General features: G+C 48.1%; 3 protein-coding genes across 10 annotated transcripts in view; 2 read left to right on the top strand and 1 right to left on the bottom strand.

Moving 5' to 3' along the window:
• The window catches only part of Rnps1 (RNA binding protein with serine rich domain 1), a 10248-nt gene extending 6554 nt beyond the window's left edge, over positions 1-3694 (top strand). For all 5 annotated transcript variants that reach the window (XM_013065603.3, XM_004864640.4, XM_087203041.1 and 2 more), the window contains 2 exons: positions 2013-2154; positions 2725-3694. In XM_013065603.3, coding sequence (XP_012921057.1) covers positions 2013-2154; positions 2725-2824 — 242 coding nt within the window. In that variant the 3' untranslated portion in view covers positions 2825-3694. The remainder of the gene's footprint in view (positions 1-2012; positions 2155-2724) is intronic.
• Positions 3330-21730, bottom strand: Dnase1l2 (deoxyribonuclease 1 like 2). 3 transcript variants are annotated; one of them, XM_087203038.1, is made up of 8 exons: positions 21600-21730; positions 21206-21365; positions 21023-21111; positions 20853-20936; positions 20672-20772; positions 20450-20562; positions 20100-20351; positions 3330-19779 (listed from the first exon to the last, which is right to left on the bottom strand). In XM_087203038.1, exons 2-8 carry the CDS (start codon positions 21347-21349, stop codon positions 19723-19725), a joined length of 840 nt encoding a protein of 279 aa, XP_087059164.1. In that variant the 5' UTR covers positions 21350-21365; positions 21600-21730; the 3' UTR covers positions 3330-19722. The 3 variants fall into 3 exon arrangements, with proteins under 3 accessions (XP_087059164.1, XP_087059165.1, XP_021100122.1); XM_087203039.1 differs by having other exon boundaries at positions 20226-20351; XM_021244463.2 differs by lacking the exon at positions 3330-19779 and having other exon boundaries at positions 19786-20351.
• On the top strand, positions 4620-18449 carry Eci1 (enoyl-CoA delta isomerase 1). 2 transcript variants are annotated; one of them, XM_013065604.3, is made up of 8 exons: positions 4620-4714; positions 4811-4906; positions 14068-14195; positions 15119-15265; positions 16167-16288; positions 16388-16566; positions 17996-18163; positions 18257-18449. In XM_013065604.3, the coding sequence occupies exons 1-7, from the start codon at positions 4675-4677 to the stop codon at positions 18160-18162; spliced, it is 879 nt and encodes a 292-aa protein (XP_012921058.2). In that variant the 5' UTR covers positions 4620-4674; the 3' UTR covers position 18163; positions 18257-18449. The 2 variants fall into 2 exon arrangements, with proteins under 2 accessions (XP_012921058.2, XP_004864693.2); XM_004864636.4 differs by having other exon boundaries at positions 17996-18449.

Raw genomic sequence — 21730 nt, 5'->3', positions numbered from 1 at the left:
TTTTTTTTTTGGTACCGGGGATCGAACTTGGGTCCTTGTGCTTGCGAGGCAGGTGACAGAACCACTGGGCTAAATCCCCAGCCCTATATTTAACTTTTTATAATATTCATAGTTATTTGTGTTGGTCAGAGTGGGGTTTTTTTGTTTTTTGTGGTTTTTTTCCCTTTTTTTTCAGAATGATTTTTAAAGCATATAAACACAAATAGTTTTAAGTGACCAGTTTTCATTTGGTCTTGGAGTGAACATTTTAAGGAACAGAGTTTGTCTCTACTGCTGTGATTGGGGCAGACTGGGCTGAGAACAGGCAGCCCTTAGTACTGTGTGGTTAACAAGGCCCAGATGGGAAAGATTCTGAATGCCCCAGAACCTCAAGAGTCCTCTGGGGCCCAGTGGTAAGCTTTATAAATAGCTCAACAGGTTTTTTGTTGTAGTGTTTTTGGGGGGTGTGGGGGGGCGGTTGTTTTTGGTTGGTTTTGTTTTTTTGTAATTGAGTAAAGCTTGGGTACTGGAAAATTTTCTTTTCCTTGATCCTTAGCCAACCTCTCTTTCAATTTGATTTTTTTTTTTTTTTTTTTTTTTTTTTTTGGTTCTGGGAATCAAACTCAGGACCTTGCACTTATGAGGCAGGTGGTGGCACCACTGAGCTATCCCTGACCCTCTTTCAATTTATATATGTCCCTCTGAAGTGTTTTAGGTACTCAGCATAATCTGCTGTCACTCATACCAGCTCTTGGCCCTGTGAATCATGCCTTCACTTTAGAATCTGCCAATCCGTCTGGTATTTGACAATCTGAGCACTTGCTGATTGGCTTAAAAACTTAGAAGATTGAGGGACATCCGTGGTGGGCATGAATATAAAAATTGTCTGAAGATCCTGGTAGGATTTTATATGTGCCCCACATTGTGCTATGCATCACCCAATGGAAGAAGTCCACAGTGTCTCTCAGGGGAAACTGGAGAAAGTTGGCCCTTACTGGGAGCTTACCAAAAGACGCATTTGTCTCTGTTACAATATACTCAGTGCTGTGAAATCCTTAATTTGAAATGGTTTTGGCAGTGGTCCAGAGGCCACCCTAGACTGGGTTTTCTTAGGTTAAGCTTCTTGAGTATGTTCTGAGTGTAAGTCCATATGCCTGAGTTAGACCTTGGGTACCTTGCAAGAAAGGAGCTGAGGAGACAAAAGAGTCCTTGTATACCCTGTGCAGACATCAGAGGGGCTGAGTGTGGACTGTAAGTATCCCTGGCTCTGAAGACAACCTCTGAGGTCTATGCCTCAGTTCCCTTTGTTCTTCTCTTTACTGTGTCCTACAAGTTTCTGGAGTTTCTGTCCTACATGTAGTGTTTAATGCTGTCTGTGTGTAGTAGTCTCCCTGGGGCCTCTTTAACAATATTCCCCAACAGAGTTCTACCTCATTTAATCCCCCACTGCTTGTAGCAACCCATCACCAAGTTCTGGCCAGTTTGCTTCCCAGTAATTCCCTGAATTCTTCCTTTTCCTTCCCCTTTGATGGGTATCATTTCATTTTAGTGCTATAGAAGCTTCCTGACAGGCCTCTCTTCTCTTGGCCCAGTCCTAGCTTCCCACTGTGGCTGAGAAGGAAGCTCAAGTGCTTATGCCACCTTTATGGCCTTCCAGGAATGCCCTCATCCTGTCTTGCAGCCTTATGTTCATCTGTCAGTTACTCCACTGCTGCCTTTTTTCTGGTTCTTTGAAGCTTGTTTTTCTGTGTAGCAAAGTCCAGCATATTCTTCAGGTCTTCACTTCAGCAGCACTTGCTCTGGGAAGCTGTCCTAACACATTAATTAATGTTCACATTCAGGTCCCATGCTTCATTCAGTTTTTTCTGATGAAATTCAGTTCTGGTGTAGTTATTTCTGGGATTATTTTATGCCTTTCATTGTCCCCTGGTTCTGTCTTGTTCACTGTGATGGGCCCAGCCTCTGGTTTGGTGCTTTGCCTAGGGTAGGTGCTTGTTAGATAGATATTTTATGAGTTGATCCTTTTACTATAGGACAAATTGATGGTCAGGAGATAACTGCTACTGCTGTGCTGGCCCCCTGGCCTAGGCCACCACCCCGACGATTCAGCCCTCCCAGGAGAATGCTACCACCACCTCCCATGTGGCGCAGGTCACCCCCACGGATGAGGAGAAGGTATGTCAGTTTGGAATATTCACTGGACTCATTGGGCCACTTAGTTTGATGTACAAATGTATGTGATTGTGATTACTTTGGGACCCTTTATTCAGTGCAGGTTAGCATGGTGGGTCTTGGGAGGTTGTCAGGAAAAGAATGGCAGTCATGGGCCAGGGATTTAGCTCAGTGCTTTCGGTGCCTGCCTCGCAAGCGCAAGGTCCCAAGTTCGATCCCCGGTACCAAAAAACAAAAAAAGAATGGTAGTCACAGCATGGGACAATAACAGGCAAAAGAGGTTCTAGGATTGTGTCAGGACCACCCTTGAGTAAGCAGTGAACTGGGAATCCTTTTCCATTCCTAGCTAGAAAACAGCACAGGTCAGGAGGGAGGAATTCTGGGGTCAGAGGTGTAACAGAAGGATAATTCCCTGGGCACAGGTCACAGTGTTGAAAAATAAAGTGCAAAGGATTCCAGAAAGAAGCCAGCTTGCCCCTGTAGCACTTCTTCCTGGGTCTTTCGCTTCTGATGGTCTGACTTCCTGGGTCTTGCGCTTCTGATGGTCTGACTTGGTCTCTTCTTTTCCCACAGGTCACGCTCCCCAAGACGCAGGTCCCCTGTACGCAGGCGGTCCCGTTCTCCTGGCCGCCGCCGCCATAGGAGCCGCTCTAGCTCCAATTCTTCCCGATAAGCAAGACTACCGAAGCTCACTCTTGTAACTTATGTCCCAGTCAGCTCAGTTTTGTCACTTCTCTAGCATAATGAGCAGCAGAAGAGGATCCCTCACTCAGGCAGACTTCAAAGGCAGCAATGGAGACACGTTCTTCAAACGGGTTCTGGCTACAGAAGTGCTCTTGGTTCAGGGCTGTGCCCATAAATGCACCCTGCAGTTTTCTGTCTAGGAAGCTCACCATTCACATCTCATGAGTCTGTTCAATGGCAGAGACTGTAGGAACAAGCAAGCCTCCAGGTGGCAGATGCCCCAGCCTTTCCAGATGACTTGGGGGCAGTCTGGCAATGTGATCATACCTTGGGGACCAATTCACCATTCTCATTAGACCTGGCCCTTTGATCCCTGCTTGAGTCCTCTTCCAGCCTCTAGGATCAAACACCTAGAAAGACCCCTGTGGCCTGTGTTAGTTGTCATAATGGTTCTGTCTTTCTATGTTCTCACCTATACACGCACCCCATTTGTCTTCTTTTTTTTTTTTTTTGTTACTGGGGATTGAACTCGGGTCCTTGCACTTGCGCAGCAGGCAACAAAACCACTGAGCTAAATCCCTGGCCCCCATTTGTCTTCTTGACTCAAATGTTGGTGAGCAATTTGAGAACCAGCTTTGCAGGTCACCATGGAGCCCCCCCATTTCACCTGCCATTCATGGTGGTCTTGCAGGTTACTTTGGCAACATGTACATCGCTTTTTTGGCTTTTATTGTACAGTCAGTGGTATAAAATTTGAGTTTTGTAACTTTGTAGCATTTTAGATAAGGTTGTGTTTGTTCTTTGTTGTGTAGAGTAAAGGAATTGTATTGAATAAACCTAGGATTAGAATGCAGATTGAGTACTGGTTTCACTATTCTTTACTTCCCAGAACTGCTTCACATAGTCATGATTTCTGATGCTGAACCAACTAACAACAAAATGTTTTAATTTCGAAAGTGACACCTCCAAAACCTCTCAGTCAGAAAAACTTGTGCCTAAGAGTTTTAGGTTGCTCCTATATGTAAACATTAGGGAAAAGGGATGTTTGTGCTATCATCTTCCTAAAGGGTTTGCTTTTTTTTTTTTGGATACTGGCAATTGAACTCAGGACCTTGCACTTTCAAGCCAGGCACAGTGCCCAAGGGTTCACTTCTGTCTGAAACTCATCTGCTACTCTTGAATTGCTGTGGCAAAATATTTCTCTACCTCAAAAATTAGTTTTGAGCCGGGCACAATGAATCCTCAGTTATAGGGCTTAGGCAAGAGGATCACAAGTTCCGGGGTGGCCTGGGCAGTTTAATAAGACTGCCTAAAAATAAATGGGAATGTAGCTCAAGCCCTGGGTTTTAGTCCCCAGTACTGCCAAAATTGGAATGTGCCACAAGGAAGAATTGAAGTGTTAAGATGGTAACAAAAGTTGAGGTTGCCCAACTGTACCTACTGTTGCAATGGTCAGAACAAGACACCACACTGGGCAGTAGTGCACAGGCCAAATAGGTGACCCTTTATTCACGTCCTTTAGTTTGTGTAGTTTTCGGCAAATACACATTAGGATATCTCTGCCTGGGCCTGGCCTTCCTGCATGCTATCTGCTGTCCACACCAGCCCCCTGACAGGCGAAGTGAGAGTCTCTACTTCACCCCTCTAATGTGGCCTCATTGCCAGAGGCGGTGGTGACTGGAACCTTCCTTTCTTGGCACCTCAACAGGAGCCCAGGACTTTGCACTTTCTCCAGACTGGGCAAGGCTCTGCTCCCCTATAGGCCAGGCCGGGTGGGGCGGGACGGGGGAGGAGCCAAACGGGGACTAGGCCTCAGTGCGACCTTCGGGGTCGGGCAAGATGGCGCTGGCGGCTGGCAGAGCCATGCTGATGCGCTCGGGTGCGTGACGGGCGGGGGGCGAGGGCCACTCTGGGAGTAGGGTCTGGGCGACTACATCCACCAGTTGCGCTAACCAGCCTTCCGCCTGGTCCGTAGGGGTCCGGCTCGGCACACAGGCGGCGGCCCGTGGCGGGAATGGCGCGCGGCGCTTCATGAACCACCGGGTGGTGGTGGAACCGAACACAGTCCCAGGTGAGCCCAGCAGAAGGGAGGAACTGTCCCACGCCCCGGGTGAGGCAAAGCGATGACTACAAACCGCACCGTAGCCCTGTCGTCCTTGATCTCCGGAGCCGGGTCCTGAAATCCGGTCTGAAGTGCAGACAGACTCCTGTGCACGCTGTTGAATTTCCAAAAGTCAGAGATAAAGCCCCAGTGCAAATTCGCGTTAACGTCCGGTGGTTTAAATGGATCTTATTCGTTAAGAAAAGTGTTTTCTCTTTTAATCTGAGGGATGAGATGTTATCTAAGATATTGAATTAGTTGAAAATGATCGGAAGCATTTTCTTTTAAAATATTATCATTTTTTAACACTCTTACATAGCACAGAACCCAGTTATTGTTTTTCTATTTTTCTTTCTTTCTTTCTTTCTTTCTTTTTTTTAAATTCAGTAATGGCCATGGAACCCATAGGTGCTCTACCAGTGAACTACATCTCCAGCCCTCTATATTTTTGAGAGAAGGTCTCAGTAAGTTGCCATGGTGGTCTTGAATTTGCAGTCTTGCTGCCTCAGTCCCCCAAAGCAGCAACTTTTTCTGATTAAAGCCTGGAGCCACAAATGGGATCACTCCCCACTGCTGCCCCCTCCCCCACTGAGAACCGTCTAGCACAAATAGAGAAAGCACTTTGAGAGAAACCTTGGCTTTCCCTGCAGAGAAGTGACAGCTGGGCTCAGAGCTTGGGGTCAGAAACTGGCGAATTTTCACACTTTGGAAAGTGGCCTCTCTTCACTCTCTTCACCATGGCCTCTCTTCACTAGGCTTCAGCTCTGTCTAGGGATCCCAGGAGGAAGCTGCCTCCTGCCCAGATAGACCTCCAGCCTGGCCCTCCCCTGCCTGGCCCTCCCCTGCCTGGCCACTCAAGCTGTGCCAAAACCTGCAGGTTAAGGTTCCCTGTGCCTCCCAGCTGGGTTCACTTCTCGAGCTGCCTGAGCAAGGTGGTGAGGGGCCTTGGCCTTAAACCCAACAGAAGGTTAAAGTTTTGTTTTGTTGTTTTTGTTTTTCTTGTACATTATTGTGGATTGAACCCAGGGCCTTTGCACTGAGCTGCATCTCCAGCCCTTATTTTTTACATTGCAAAAAGATCTTGCTAAATTGGGCTCAAACTTTCCATCCTCCTGCTCAGCCTTCCAGAGTTTTGAGATTATAGATGTGTGCCACCACAGCCAGCTGTAGCTACTTGGGAGGCTGAGGCAGGAGGATCAAAAGTTCAAGGCCAGGGGCCAGGGATTTAGCTCAGCACCTGCCTCGAAAGGTCTCAAGTTCAATCCCCAGTACCAAAAATAAATAACTAAATAAAAGTTCAAGGCCGGCCTTGGCAATTTAACAAAACTGTCAAAAGAAAAATTAAGGGCTAGGGGTATGGCTCAAGGGTAGAATGTCCCTAGCAATCCCCAGTGCCAGGGAGGGGAAAAAGTCTTGAAGTGCTGTATTGAAGCTGATTTTTTTGTTGTTGTTTTGTCTTGTTTTCTCTTTTTTTGGTACTGGGGATTGAACTCAGGACCTTGTGCTTTTGAGGCAGGCGCCGGAACCACTGAGCTAAATCACTGGCCCTTGTCTTGTTTTCTTGAGACAGGATCCCACTGTATTCCAGGCTGGCCTTAAACTCACTAAGTAGCTCAGGCTGGCTTAAAATTCACAGTGATACTTCTGCCTCAGGCTGCCATGTGCTAGGATTACAGCTGTGTGCCACAGTGCCCAGCTCTTGAAGCTGATTTTAGATTCTCTTCAACACATTCAAGAGTTTGATTTACCCACCCAGTGCCAAGAATGCAGTTACCCCATCGTGGTCAAGTCCAAACTCTCTAACTCTTGTTTACCTTCGGCTTCTTTACCTTTCCCTCAGTGTCCTCAGCTACCCTGCCAGACTGTAGTCAGTTTCAGAAACTTCCTGCCCAGCCAGGTTTGAGAAGTGCTTTTCTTTTATGTATTCCTGTAGCAGGGTAATAGTTACCTCTTCCCCATAAATCAAAGGTCCCAAAGAGGCCATCTGCCACCAAGACTTAGTTCAAGTTTCCAGAGAATAATTTATGTTGACAATCCAGTAACTGATATCCTAACCAGGGAAATTCTCCATAAATGACTGGTGGTGTTTTGAAAGCCACCAAGCACCAAGAAGTAGTGGGAAGCAAAAACAGGAGCCATTGGCCAACAGCTGCAGTGTCTAGGAGCAGGCCCTTGTCTCTCCTGTTTTTTCTGGCAGAATGAATGATGGGCCAAGGACAGTGTAAGGATGTCTGACTGCAGTGTTTTCAGCCTCTGTCTCTAAATGAGCATGAGCTGAACCCCTGCTATAATTTCTCATACATCTAGTCCTTAGATTCTTTTTTTTTTTTAGACAAGGTCCACTGTGTAGCCCAGGCTGGCCTCAAACTTGTGGCCATCCTGCCTCAGCCTCCTGAGTGCTGGGATTACAGACATGTGCCACCAGGTCCACATCTTTTAGATTTTTCTTGCTCACTCCTCAAGAAAGTGAAGTGTGTCCACCTCCCACAGGACTCAGGACTTGCTGCTGGGGAAAAAGAACAAAGATGAACATATTGATGAAATAAAGATGAGCCAGCCATGAAGACAGGCTAGTGAGAAATAGAAGACCTACGGCCAATTCCATCCACTGTCCTGTAACAGGCAGTCAGAACCCTGGCCCAGGAAAGTGTGGCAATACATGCCTGTTGTCCCAGCACTTGGGAGTTTGAGGCAGGAGGATCACAGAGTTTGAGGCCAGCCTGAACTACATAGTGAGACCCTCTAAAAACCAAAAAAACCCTGCATTTAAAAAAAAGAACCCTGGCTGTGCTAGCGCAAGGACCCGAGTTTGATCCCCGGTACCAAAAAAAATAAACTAAATTTTAAAAACAATAAAACAAGAACTCTGGGGCTGGGAATTTAGCTCAGTGGTGTCACCGCCTGCCTCGCAAGCACAAGGACCCGAGTTTGATCCCAGGTACCGAAAAAAAAAAAAGAACTCTGGGGCCAGAGATTTAGCTCAGTGGTGCCACGCCTCCCTCACAAGGGCAAGGTCCTGAGTTTGATCCCCGGTACCAAAAAAAAGAAAGAAAAATGTAAAATATTACAAAACGGGTCAGCAGATCTCTCTTTTTTTTTTGGTACCAGGGATCGAACTCGGGTCCTTGTGCTTGCAAGGCAAGCAACAGAACCACTGAGCCAAATCCCTGGCCCTAGCAGATCTCTTTTTACAAAGTTATTGACACACAGCTGCACCCATTCATCTATAAATAATGGCTGCTGTTACACTGACTAGTTATAACAGTGACTGTGTGACCTGTGAAACTGTAAAGGGCTTTTACAGAAAAAGTTTACTGACTCATAGGAACGACAGCAGAGGGTTAAGATAGGAGGGTTTTAGTTTTGTTTTGTTGGTACCAGGGATTAAACTCAGGACCTTGCGATTTGGAGGCAGGCAAGTTGCCACTGAGCTAAATCCCCAGCCCTGGTGGGTTTTGGCTTCATGGCTGTACCTTTGGCCTAATTTTATATATAATATAATATATATATAATAGCCTTGTGATTTAAGAGGATACTTTTTCCCTTGCTTCAGTGCTGGGAATTGAACCCAGGGTCTCCACATGCTAAGCAAGCACTCTGCCACAAAGCTACATCTTCAGCACTCTCATCTTTTTACATTTTGAGACAAGGCTTCACTTATTTGCCCAGACTGGGCTTGAATTTATAATCCTCATGCTTCAGTCTTCCAAGTAGCTGGGATTATAGGCATGTGCTCCCTTGCCCAGCTTGAAGAACATCTTTTATTAAGTTCACTGCTAATGAGGAATTGGCTTGACCACCACTGTACAAACTTGTTCCTGTTTAAGTTTTCTTCTTGGCTTACAGGAAAAGACAGCAAATGCTCAGTTTTAAATGTTAAAATGGTGTAAGTAGTACTTGTTTAGCTAGGTGTTGTGGTTCACATCTGATCTCAGCACTCTTGGAGACTGAGACATGAGGATGGCAAGTCCCAGCTCAGCCCAGGCAATTTAGCAAGACCCTGATTCAAAAAAGGTCTCAGGATGTATCTCAGTGCAAAGGCCCTGAGATCAATTCCCAGTACTTGGGGGGAAAAGTGCCATTCAGACAAAACTGTGTTGGACTTCTGGGAAGATGGTGGAATGATAAGCAACAGAGAAACAGCCTCTCTGATATTTGGAATCCAAATGCTAAAATATAGCAACATGAGGAAGAGAAGGAGAAGGGAAATAGGTTCCTAGGACCCAGCAGGGATCTGAAGCAAGAATTAGAGCCCATAGGGAGATCAAAGAAAGGGACTGCAGTGCAGAAGAGAGAGGTGGCAAGCAGCACTTTCTCCCTGAGCCCCAGCTCCTGGTGTGGGAGGAACAGTTCGAACCTGCAGATGGATGGTGACTCCTGGCAACCCCAGAGGCCTCCACAGAGAAGTACCTCAGTGGAACAGAGCAGTGGATGCTGGAGATTGCAGTGGGTGGGGAGTTATTTGGGCTCAGACATCCCCCAGGAGAGGGCAATTGGCTGGTCCCCATTTTGGAAAGGGGCCAACTCAGCAGCTACGGGTTGGATCCATCTATTGGCTCCCAGTGTCAGGGTGAGCCACAGCTGAGGTCAAGCCAGCAGGAGGCACTTGGAGTGTTGTGGGCTGAACAACTCAGGTCTCATCATCACAGCCAGAAACCAGAAGCCTGAACTTCAGTTTAACTAAAGGCCCAGGTTTGCTAGGATTATCCACTATAATTCTACTGTTGGCTTGCTGGGATCAATCAACATGGATCTGGGCTCTGTCCTCTCTCTCTACCAATGACAGCAGAGACACACCCTGAAGTGAACTTTTTTTTCTACTTTTCTTCCTTTCTTTGCTTTATTTTTTATTTTTATTTTTTTCTCTTTTTCTTGATTCTTCATTCTTGTTTTTATATGAGTGTGATCATTGTTTCTGGGTTTTTGTTGTTGTTGTTGTTTTGTCCTGTTCTTGTTTCTGTTTCTTCTTTCTTTCCTTCCTGTCTTCTTCACCAGTTCCTAAAACTTGCATAATCTTCCTTTGTCCTCCAGCCTTGCTTCTAATCCCTTTCTCTTCTACTTCTCTATTTTTCCCCCATCCCCTTTTAAATTTTCTCTCCTAAGGGTGAAATCACCATATGGAAAGGATATTTACTGTATACATCTGGAAGGGATCTCTGAGAAGTAGTTATTTCCTAAGGGTTCTCGGTACTAGCAACAAAGATAACTACCATAAACACTTTACAAGCATCAGAGGAAGAGTTAAACTAAAAAAGAAAAGAAAATGAGAAGCCACAGAAGCAAGATGCAACCCCAGATTTCTAGCTCACCAAAGGTAAATCCAGGAGACAATTTGGTGGAACAATTCGAAAGCCACCTACGTGGACTCTCTGAAGTGGTAACAGCAAAAGTAGCAGAGCAAATGAATGAGGCTCTAGAAGAAAATCAAATCAGAAATAATTTCTCAGATAACTTCAGAGATGATGACCATAGTGAAGATCACGATTTGGGAATCTACAGTAGATACAGATTTTTTTTAAAAAAGGAGCTTAGGAAAATGATGGAAATCATGAATGCCCAACATAGGAAAGAAATGGAATCCATCAAACAGATTCAGTCAGATAGCCAGGAGATCAAAAATTCTATTCAAAGTATATGCAGCAAATGAACCAATGTGAGGACAGAATATCAGCTCAAGAAGACAGGATTTCGGTTAAGGATCATGAAAAGAAAGATTTGTTAAAACAGAAAGAGACCAGACAAAACTGTGTTTTAATAACAAAAGGTTTAGTATAGGTCAGACTGGATCATTTTCTACCTTCCTCCTGCCTTTGCAGGGCTCATCCACATGCCTGGGTATCCCCATCTCCCTGATTTCCCCAAAGGTTTTTGCACAGGTGGGGCTCAATGCTATTCCTTTCCAGAATCATACAGCTTTTTTTCCAGAGGCATTATCAGCAAGTGGAGTGGCCTAGAAGGCCTGATGGGACATGAGACAGGGCATGTGCAGAGGCTCTGGGCAAGGGTGGCCCTGAAGGGTAAGCATAAGTGGGGCAGCCAGGGTGTTGGGCCCAGAGCCAAGCTACAGGCACTGTGGGCTCATTCTGGGGTGAGGGACTGGGTACTCAAGCCTGTGTTAAAGTCACAAACTTGTGTATATAAACTGGGTGTGGTGGCTCATCCCTATAATCCCAGCATTCTGGGAACCTGAGGCAGGAAGATCACAGATTTGATACCAACCTAGGCAACTTAGTTATTTAGTGAGACCCTGACTCAAAATGAAACTGTAAACAGAGGATAGGGATGTAGCTCAGTGTGAAGGTCCTGGGTTCAACCCTAGTACCAAACAAACAACAGTCCTACTATATCTGAGCAGCACTGACAGGGCCTGGGATGCTTTGTGCCCACCAGTAGTGATTACAATTTCACAGGCTCCAGGGTCCCTCGGTGGAAGTGGGAGTTTCTTGCAAAGCTATCTTGATGCAACTGCTTCCCTAGTTACATGCACCACCTCCCTTTCCTCATCAAGCTTCTGATGTCTGAGAACAGTGGGGACAAGGAGTCTAGTCCTGGTGGAGAGTGTCCACATCATGGGTCCCACTATCCCCTCTGCCTGCCTCAGTACCAGATGTGTAATTCATGTTTAGTACACACTTGGCATATCTGTGCATGACAGAAGTTTCCAGGATGTGTCTCTCCTTATCGCAAGAAGGAGAGGCAGCTCTTGAACCTTTGTCCTTTATCCTTGAGGGGTGACACCGTCCAGGAACTTGAGGCCTTGCTGATACTTCAAGAAGCCAGCACAGCAAATAGGCTGTACGAGGGCACTCAGGGCTCTGTTGCCTGTGCAACCGTACTGTTGGCCTAAAGTCCAAAATAAAACAAATCCACCAATTTCACTTCTAGAAATATACCTAAGAGAACTGAAAATGGGTGTCTTAAAAAATAAAATGTGTGCACACACGTTCATTGCAGCATTGTGCAATAGCCAAAGGGGGAAACAGCCCAAATGTCCATCTGTGGACAGATAAAGGGTGATTGTTCCATACAAGTGAGTGGGCTTTTTTGTTTGGTTGGGTTTTTTTTTGGGGGGGAGGGTGTTTAGTACCAGGGATTAAACTCAGGACCTTGCACTTTCAAGACAGGTTTTGGTTGGGTTTTTTTTTGGGGGGGGGGGGTGTTTAGTACCAGGGATTAAACTCAGGACCTTGCACTTTCAAGACAGGCGGCAGAACCACTGAGCTAAATCCCCAGCCCTGTTTTTTGTTTTTTGAGGCAAGTTCTCCCTTTGTAGTTCAGGCTGGCCCACTCACTAAGCAGCCCAGGCTGGCCTCAAACTCTCATCGATCCTCCTGCCTCAGCCTCCCAAGTGCTGGGATTTCAGGCTTGCACCACCACACCTGGCTACAGGTAAGTGTGCTTTAACTCTAAAAAATAACAAAGGCAAGGATTTGGCTCAGTGGCAGAGGGCTTACCTAGCATGTGCAAAGCCCTGGATTCCATTCTCAGCACCACAAAAAAAAAAAAGGAAAACAATTCTGTTGGCCACAATGGCACATGCCTGTAATCCCAACTACTCAGGAAGCTGAGGCAGGAGAATCACAAGCTCAAGGCCAGCCTGGGCAACTTAGTGAAAACCAGTCCTAAAATAAAAATTTTGGGGCCGGGGATTTAGCTCAGTGGTTTCGCTGCCTGCTGCACAAGTGCAAGGACCCGAGTTCGATCCCCGGTACCAAAAAAAAATAAAAAATAAAAAAAAATAAAAATGTTTAAAAGGCTATGTTGCTGAGTATGGCGGTGCACACCTATTAATCACAGCACTTGGGAGGCTAAGGCAGTAGAATCGCCACAAGTTTGAGGCCAGCCTGGGCTACATAGTGAATTTAAGACCAGCCTGAACTACATAGTGAGACCCTGTCTCAAAAATAAATAAATAAACTTAATGGGAAAAATATATATAAAATAGAAAAGGGCTATAGAGAAAAAAAAAATTTTAAGGGCTATAGATGTAGCTCTGTGGTAGAGCACTTGCCTAGCACTGGGGAACGTTGGGTTCTATTTACAATACTAAAAATAATGTGCTGGGTTGGTGGCACACGCCTGTAATCCCAGCAGTTGGGAGGATGATCACAACTTTGAGGCCATCCTGGACTACATAGTGAGTTCAAGGCCAGCCTGGACTACAAAGCAAGACCCTATCTCAAAGACAATAATGATAAAATCCAGGTCTGTGGTACCACTTACTTGGATAAACCTTGAAAACATGATGTTCAGTGAAAGACAGACGCCGGTCAACGAAAGGCTACACATGATTCCACTCATGTGAGGTGAACATGATAACCACTACACTGGAAACTCATGATTCCACTCATGTGAAACCTCCAAGACAGGCAAATACGTTGAGACAGAGCAGATAGGGGTTGCCAGGGAATGGGGAACAACTGGTAAGGAAGAAGGGATTTCTCTTCTTTGAACTATGTAGTGGTGATTGTTGTGCAACCTTGTAAATATGTTTAGTGGAACTAAACTGTTCATTTTAAAATAGTAAATTTATATTATGTGAATCTCACCTTGAGGTTTTTGTTTTGTTTTTCTGTTCTGGGAAATAAACACAGAGCCTTCTCACTAAGCTATATCCTATCCCTTTTTAAAAATTTTGAGACGGTCTAAATTGTCCAGGCTGGGTTTAAACTTTTGACCCTCCTGCTTCAGTCTCCTGGAGTGCTGGGATTACAGACAGCCTCCCCTCAGTTGTGGTGGTAGTGGTGTGTTTTGCTTTTTTTGAGGCAGGGTCCTACTATGTAGTTCAGGCTGGCCTTGAACTCACTGTGTAGCCCAGGCTAGCCTCAATCTGGTGGCAATTCTCTTGCTTCAGCCTCCTGAGTAGTGGGAATACAAGTGTGTACCACCACACTCAGCTTCCCCTCATTCTTTAAAACCCCAGAACTAGGGCCAGGAATTTAGCTCAGTGGTTTCGCCACCTGCTGCGCAAGTGCAAGGACCTGAGTTCAATCCCTGGTACCAAAACCAAAAACCAAACAAACAAAAACCCCCAGAACTGTGCAGTTTTCCATGGCCTGCCTGAGGATACAGCCTGGTCAAGATACTGTACCCATGCTGGATGTAAGGTTCTTCCTCCTTCTTTAAACTAGGAGTTGCTGTGATAAAATTCAAGAACCCTCCAGTGAATAGCCTTACCCTGGAGTTTCTGACAGAGTTCGTCATCTGCTTGGAGAAGCTGGAAAATGACAAGACCTTCAGAGGCGTTGTCTTAACTTCAGTAGGTGATTCTTCAGGGCCCCAAGTCCTCAGATCAGAGTGGAAACTTGGGAAAAGCTGGAGCCATCTGTCACATGACAGAGTAATCAGGCAGCCCCTGCCACCTGGAGATCAGATGCTACCATGAGAGGCTTCCAGAGAGCATAGTCCCCAGACATTAGGGATTTGATTATACCAGTGAGCTCAGGCAGGTGATTTTCCTGAAGGCAGGCCAAGCTCAAGGATACTTGCCAGGCCTTTGGTTGTCAAGACCTGAGGAAAGCTATGGTGCTCCACAGCCTGGGCCAGAACCATGTTGGGAAAGCCAGGTCTTCAAAGGGGCATTCTCAAGCCCGTGATGCTTCAGGAGAAGCTGACCCTATAGGACCTTAGGGTCTCCTGGGCTGCTTTACCCTAGGGGGGTCTGATGCCTGAGCCAATTCTTCAGTATGTGTATCTAGAGAGCCAGAGCTGTCTTTGGGGCTTAGCTACTCTTTGGGTCAGACTTAGCTCACATTCTCAGAGGGCAAACTTTTCTTCTGTCTGAACCCCAGCATTGCCCCAAGTGCTGTAAGTGTCAGGAGCTTCATCCAAAGGAATGGTGACCTTGGAATCTGGTGTCAGATCTGTACCCTGGGGCCTGTCCTGATGGAGCTGGGAGTGGGAGGGATGTAAATATCCTGTGGAGGAGGGACTGCCCACTACAGCCCTGAGGGAAAGAATGGACTGTTATTGGGTAGATTGCATTCATGTGCCCTGAAGCAATGCCTGTTCTGCCTTTTCAGTTTGAAGCTGGAAAGGGAAGAATATCCTGGGAAGTGGAGGCTGGGTCAGGGAGGTCTAGGCTATGTCCTTGGAGCCCCCAGTTCTGGGCTTCTTGGAGGCAACCCCATACCTGGTGATGTAATGTACTTATGAACACCTTGCTTGGGCTGCTTCTGGGAGGACTGTCCCGGCATCTTCTCAGCTGGCCTGGACTTGAGGGAGATGTGCGGGAAGAACCCAGCCCACTACGCCGAATACTGGAGGGCTGTGCAGGAGATGTGGCTGAAGGTCTACCTGTCCAACCTGGTGCTGGTTGCTGCCATCAACGTGAGTATCCCCACCCTATAGATTCTCCCATTTCTTTGGGGCCAGCCCAGGGGCAGGGGCAGACACTAGCCTGAGCCAGACAGACATGACACACAAAAGAACTAGCGGGTTGGGACCAGGGCCTGCCATTAACAGGCTATGCCTGGAGTGAATGGTATACTAGGCCAACCTTTTGGGAACCTCACCCTGGCCAGACCTGGGAAAGGCAGGGGAGTCCAAGGAAGTGGACGGCTCTGGAACTGTGCTATTAGCAGGTAGCTGTTGACTAACCACGAAAGGCTGCATGTCATCAGGAAGCAGAAGGAAGGGATAACATGAAAGTTAGGGGCCTCGTTGAAGTACTATGGTGAGATAGGATAAGGGTGCTGAAGAAGAGACAACTGATGACCTACTCTCTGTTTGGGGCAGTGTGGGGCCTAAAGTGAGCACATGGTTGGTGTAAGTTTGGGTTCCCAGGACATCCTGGTAGGGTTGGGTGCTGGAGATGGTAATGGGGCCCCCAGGCCCTGACATGAAATGCCAGCTGTGGCTATATGCTTGCTTGGAGAGTAGCATCAGACAAAAATTATAAATGGAAAAGCAACTTGCCACCCTCAACAGCAGGTTTTTCTGGCCCCCAAAAGCTGATGGGTCTGTCTTAGGGGTCCTTGGGTTGATGGGCACCCCTGAGCCCTTCTTGAGATTCCTGGCGCTGAGCCTTAATGGGGGGGCAGTTCCTTCTTGGTCCTTTTCCTCATCGTGCACATACAGCCTGAATTGTTGGTGCATCCCCCAGGCAATGGGACTGGGGCCACCCCAAGAGCTTGTGCCCACCTCACCCTTCCTGGACTCAACTCTGACCCCTACTGTCTGGGGTACACTTGGGAGCAGTGGCACCTCCAGATCTCTCTCTTCCCTGCAGGGAACTTCCCCTGCTGGAGGCTGCCTGATAGCCCTCAGCTGTGACTACCGGGTCCTGGCTGACAACCCTAGGTACCGAATGGGACTGAATGAGACTCTGCTGGGCCTTGTTGTCCCCTTCTGGTAAGGCCAGGGGCTGCACCCACACTGTAATTGATCCTGAGCTAAACAGAACCTCCTGGGAGCCCTGAGGCCAGAGGTGACCAGGCATCTTCATTCTAGGTTCAAAGACACCCTTGTGAACACCATCGGGCACCGAGCCTCGGAGCGTGCCCTGCAGCTGGGGCTGCTCTTCCCACCAGCAGAGGCCCTTCAGTTGGGCATGGTGGACCAGGTAGTGCCCGAGGACCAGGTACAGAGCACAGCACTCTCAGTGATGACCCAGTGGCTGGCCATTCCAGGTGAGGAGCTTGAGGAGGGTGGGCAGTTGCAGGTATCCATGGTAAAGGGAATCCTCCCCAGCCTAATGCTTCATCCTGGTGATGCCAGTAGTCCTCCCACATAGATTCTGTGGAAGCCATAAATATGCACAGTACTGCCCCTACCAGCAGGGGCTATCATAACAAGCCACCATAGTCTGGGTACCTTAAAGCCACAGAAACTTTATTCCCACAGTTCTAGAGACCAGAAATCCAATATCAAGGTCCCATCAAGGATGGGGGAAGGGGGCTCCCTTGATTCTTCCAGTTTATATTGGCTCCATTCCTCAACTTGTGGCCACGTCACTCATCTCTGCCTCCTTGTGTGTCCTCTATGTCTCTGTTTCAAATTTCTCTTTAATTCAAAGGACACCTGCCATTGGATAAAAGTCTTCCCTGTATCCAAGATGATCTCATCTTAATTACATCTGCAGGGATTTTTTTCAAAATAAGGTCATATTCACACATTCTAGAGGGGTGGTTAGGACTTGAACATCTTTCTGGGAACCCTCTATAAGGACATTTGGAAACTTGCTAGTCTGTTTATAGAAACAGGATGGTCATATCAACGCTAAGAGACCAGGGACCACCAGCAGATTTTGTCTGTGAAGAACAGGAACGCTGTCAGCTTCATTGGTCACAAGGTCTCTGTTGAACTAGGCCCTTGCAGCTGGAGGCCACAAAGAACACAAACTGATGGGCTGGTGACCATGGCCCAGTGAGACTATAGGGACACTGAAGCTTCAGTGATAGCGTTCTTCTTTTTATAGATAAGTACTTACTATATAGTTCAAGCTGTCCTTAAACTCACTATGTAGCCTAGGCTCACCTGAAACTCGAGACAGTCTTCCTGCCTCAGCTTCCTGAGTGCTGGGATTACACGCATGGATTGCCACACCCAGAAACATTTCACAAAATATCCTGAATTTTTCCAACTAAAAAAGGTGAAGGTCTGGGGATTTAGCTCAGCGGCACCACACCTGCCTTGTTGAGTGCAAGGTCCCAAGTTTGATCCCCAGTACCAAAAAAAGGTGAAAATAGCCAGGCATGGTGGCCACCCTGGGCTACATAGTAAGATTCTTGTCTCAAAAAAAAAGTGAAAATTGTTCGAATCTACTTCCTTGGCATCTTCTCTTAGGAAGTCAGTTTGTGGACCCCTGATAGAGATGAGGGAATGGGCATAAAAAAGATATTCTCAGTACTATAATACGGTGAAAATAACAAAAAGGCAATTTTTACAATATCATCCAGTGGTTTTTAGGGAAATAAGTGGGCAGTGGGGACAGGAGACTTCTTACTGTATTTTCTAAGTTTTCTAACCAAGTTTCTGTTTGGACACTTGAAGAAAGGTTGGGAATGACCCCACTGTCTAGGCACATGGGTTTTCACAGGTGGACCTCATTTTCTTTAGATCATGTTCGGCAGCTGACCAAGAACATGATTCGGAAGGCCACAGCAGACCACCTGATCAAACATCGGGAAGCTGACATCCAGAACTTCATCAACTTCATCTCCAGAGACTCCATCCAGAAGTCCCTGCAGGTGTACTTAGAAAACCTCAAACAAAAGAAACACTAAGGCAAGGCTGCCACACAGGTTCTTCTGTGGTCCCAAGGGGATTTTAAAGAACGTAGTTTTCAACCTGCTCAGCTATTTGTTTTCCTGATCTTAGAACCCAGTGTCCCAAGGCCCCACTACCATCACCACAAGTGCCTTTGTGCCTGGTGGGAAGGCAAGAGGACTTGAAGAGCAGTGACTGGAGTTTTGGAATTTAATGCCAGGTGGGTCCTTATGGGCCCAGATAAGATCACACTGTCTCCTTTCCCACAGCAGAATTGTGAATAAAGTCTTCAGATTGTCCCATCCCCAGCCTTTGATTACTTGCTCAAGGCTTTTAAGGCCAAGTAAGACCCACAGAACCATCATCACCCAAGAGAATAACCCTTTGGCACCATGTTTGTCCACTTGGATGGTGGGAATAGGAATCCATTCAGAGGATCCTGGGGCGCATGGAGAGGGTCCCCGCAAAGTATTGCATGTCTGAGACATGCACTGTTGCCAAAATCCTCAGTCTTACTTTAGAAAGATTTTGGGAGAACCAAATATGTCTAAACTCTTGAAACAAAGACTCTCCCTTCCATATGACTCAGTCCAGTTTCCAAATTCTGCCAAAGATGGGCTGTTTCAAAATCTAGAAACCTTATCAGGTTCCTGTGCCCACGAAACTGCTTTTTCTTGCTCCTGAGGTGGTGGGCTCACCCCAAGCAGATTCTCCCTCAACCCAGGGCTGCTGGGGAGGAAACTACACAGACCAGTCCCCAGGCAAGGTATGCAGTCTCTGGGAAGGATCTTAGCTTTGAGCCATGTCTGGCCTGGGAGAAACCCAAAGCAGCCTTCCTATGCTAAAGGACTCTAAAAGTCCCAGGGCAGATGACTGATGGGACCTGCCCCTTGCAGAACTGGATGAAGCAGGACTTCTGATTCAGATGAGTGCCTGGGAGTCCCTGGTGGCAAGATGAGGATCAAAGCCTGTTCTGAAATCCATCAAGGCCCAGGAAGCTGCTGTGCGGTGCCATTATCATCCAGCTGCACTCATGGATCAGGGTTTTGGAAGGAGAACAGGGAGTTTCTAAACTGCCTTCTGGGCCAGTATGGTCAGGTTACAAGTTCCCACCAGAATAAAAGGGGGGGGGCAGGACAGACCCTCTGTGTTCTCCAAGGGGGCTGGGACCCAAGGCTTGCACCCCAGAAGGGCTGGGTCCTAAGACAGAAGCCTTGGAGCCAACCTGTGTGATCCTGGCTGAGAGCATCTTGTTTATTAAGCAGAGATTGTGCCAGTTGCCACACAGAGCACCATTTGTAGGTACTCCTCACAACAACCCTAAGAGGTAGGTAGTGCTAGCCTGTCTTACAGATAGGGAAACTGAGGCTCTGGGTAGTCCTATTATGCGTCCATAGACGTGTCCCTGCCCAGGTGATGACCCTGCCTGCATCCTCACTGAAGAGTAGCCTGCCAGTCGCTTCTCAGCCTTTTGGCTAAGATCAAGTGAAGAGTAGCCTGCCATCTGCGTGTTCCTCTATGGTGCCACTCTTTGTGGCCAAAGTCTGCAGATGGCATTCCCTGGCCAGATCTCCAGACTATAGGTGTGACTTGAGGGTCACCTCCACAGGAAAATGGTCACTGACTGAAAGAGCCTAAAAGAGAGGGAGCAGAGTCTCAGCAATTCTGCAGTACAGTGGGTCCAATAACTATCCACAAACCACTGCCTCTGTGGGGAGGGGGCCAGAAAGGCCTAGATGACCACCCCGGGTACTGTTTACAGGTCCACAGTTGGACTGTGTGGAAACAGCAGAGTACTCAGCAAACACCCTGTTGGCAGGGGCTGAGGGTCTACAGATCTTAGGCTGTAAGCATCTTCCAAGGGGAGGCATAGCCGGAAGCAGAAATAGTACCCTGCCCCTTTCCTTCCAGCCTGTGCCAGTGTGGCCCAGACCGGACTCCTCCCCCAACTGACCTGAGCCTGGTCTAGGCCAAATTCCTCCTGAAAATCATGCACAGCTGCTGAATGGGGCTTCAAGCTCCTGCGCAGATGAGCGCCACACACCACGATGCGGTCATAGGCACAGTCCGAGTTGCCTACCGTGGTGTCAGCGGTATCCGGGATAAGCCATTTGAAGACCTCGCTGCTGCGTAGGCGGATGGCTGCCCAGTCCTGCGCCCGCACGTAGTTGCAGTCCGCATTGAAGTCACCCAGAAACAGCATGTCCTGTGGGTGCCACTGAAATCTGAGACTGGTTCAGTGACCCAAACCCCTGGCATGCACCAAAGGGACCCTGGGATGCAGGAATCGGGCACGGTGCTTACGTCTGTGCCCCACTTGTTGATCAAGTCCAAGTAGACGTCATAAAGGGCGTCGATCTCTATCACGGCCTGGTGAGGCGCTGCGTGCAACGGGATTAGCACCAGCTCTTTGGCAGCTGTGGGGAGGGGTGGCTGTTACAGGGGGAGGGCGTGGGATGAAGAGGGAAGGGCCTGTCAGGGCATAGCCTTGAGGGCAGGAGCTAGGGAGGGCTGAGCCAACCTCACCGCAGCTGGGGGCGGAGAATTTGACCACAAAAGGATCACGGCTGAAGGCGTCTTCTGGGTCCGGGTACTGGTATGTCTCCATGACCGATACTGCGTCTTTCCTGGGAGCAGAGGACTGGTGGTCTGCTGAGCCTGCTACCTGGACCCTACATGCCCCTCCTTTCGGCCCCCTGCACCTCACCTGTAGATGTACAAGTACATCTCCTTGTACTGGTCCCGACCCAGCGGCTCACTGCTCACAAAGCTGTATTCATGCTTGGACACACTGTGGAGAGAAGGGCCAGGCCCTTTGTCAAGTGCTACACTGAGCCTACGATCAAGGTTGAGGGTGCACGCAGGGGTCTTGTCCACCTGTTGATCTGCTCCAGGAGTGCTGTGACAGCGCTCAGGTCTGGGTCCCGCACCTCCTGCACAAGCATGACATCATAGCCAGACAGGATCTGGGGGAGAAGTTGTCAGGTTCAGGAGCTTGCCAATCGTGCCCTGGAGCCCAGCCTGGCTCCAGCCCCGCCTCAGCTGCACTCCCAGCCTTACCTGTGCGATGACCCTGCCACAGGCTGGGTCCGACACTTTGCTGTCACCAAAGCACTGGATGTTGAAGGCTCCGATGCGCAGTGCCGCAGACCCTGCAGACCGCAGCGCCCAGAGTGCCCAGAGCAGGGCACAGGGGCCAACCATGGCAGAAGCTGAGGAGCTGAAAGGGTCAGGGACAGCTTGCAAGAAACACCTTGGTCCATACCTGGCTGGGTCTGCCCCCAGGGCTGGCCTTGGGAGAAACCTCACTTCTAAATTCTCTGGGTCAGTCCAGCCCTTCACACCCGGAGATGCACCAGGCTCTCAGCCTATGATGGGTTTTCCACGGCATGAGCAAACAATTTTAAGTCTTGTTCCTATCCAGTCTCCAGCTCAACCCAGCCCCAAGACTTACCTGTGGATTAAGTGGTGTCAGAGGCTCCTGGGTTCGGGTCCAAATGGGGATCTGAGGTCCAGCCTGGGGCCTGTTGTGGCTCTGGACAAACTGTGTTGTCCTGGTCCAGCAGGAGCTCTGATGCAAGGGCA

Source organism: Heterocephalus glaber, unplaced genomic scaffold (assembly GCF_053883595.1).
Source record: "Heterocephalus glaber isolate CG9 unplaced genomic scaffold, H.glaber_assembly_v1.0 deba00001781, whole genome shotgun sequence".
NCBI classification, from domain to species: domain Eukaryota; kingdom Metazoa; phylum Chordata; class Mammalia; order Rodentia; family Bathyergidae; genus Heterocephalus; species Heterocephalus glaber.
Note: the sequence above shows the minus strand (reverse complement) of the source record. Positions and strands in the feature narration are given on the sequence as shown.

What these genes read in the sequence shown, in the direction of transcription:
- Eci1 (XM_013065604.3), top strand. Translation starts at nt 4,675, where the DNA reads ATGGCGCTGGCGGCTGGCAGAGCCATGCTGATGCGCTCGG. An exon ending in TGCTGGTTGCTGCCATCAAC is followed by an intron (nt 15,266 to 16,166) that starts GTGAGTATCCCC and finishes TCTTCCCTGCAG; the next exon opens with GGAACTTCCCCTGCTGGAGG. An exon ending in CCAGTGGCTGGCCATTCCAG is followed by an intron (nt 16,567 to 17,995) that starts GTGAGGAGCTTG and finishes CATTTTCTTTAG; the next exon opens with ATCATGTTCGGCAGCTGACC.
- Dnase1l2 (XM_021244463.2), bottom strand. Translation starts at nt 21,349, where the DNA reads ATGGTTGGCCCCTGTGCCCTGCTCTGGGCACTCTGGGCGCTGCGGTCT. An exon ending in GTGGCAGGGTCATCGCACAG is followed by an intron (nt 21,112 to 21,205) that starts GTAAGGCTGGGA and finishes CTTCTCCCCCAG; the next exon opens with ATCCTGTCTGGCTATGATGT. An exon ending in CTCCTGGAGCAGATCAACAG is followed by an intron (nt 20,937 to 21,022) that starts GTGGACAAGACC and finishes TTCTCTCCACAG; the next exon opens with TGTGTCCAAGCATGAATACA.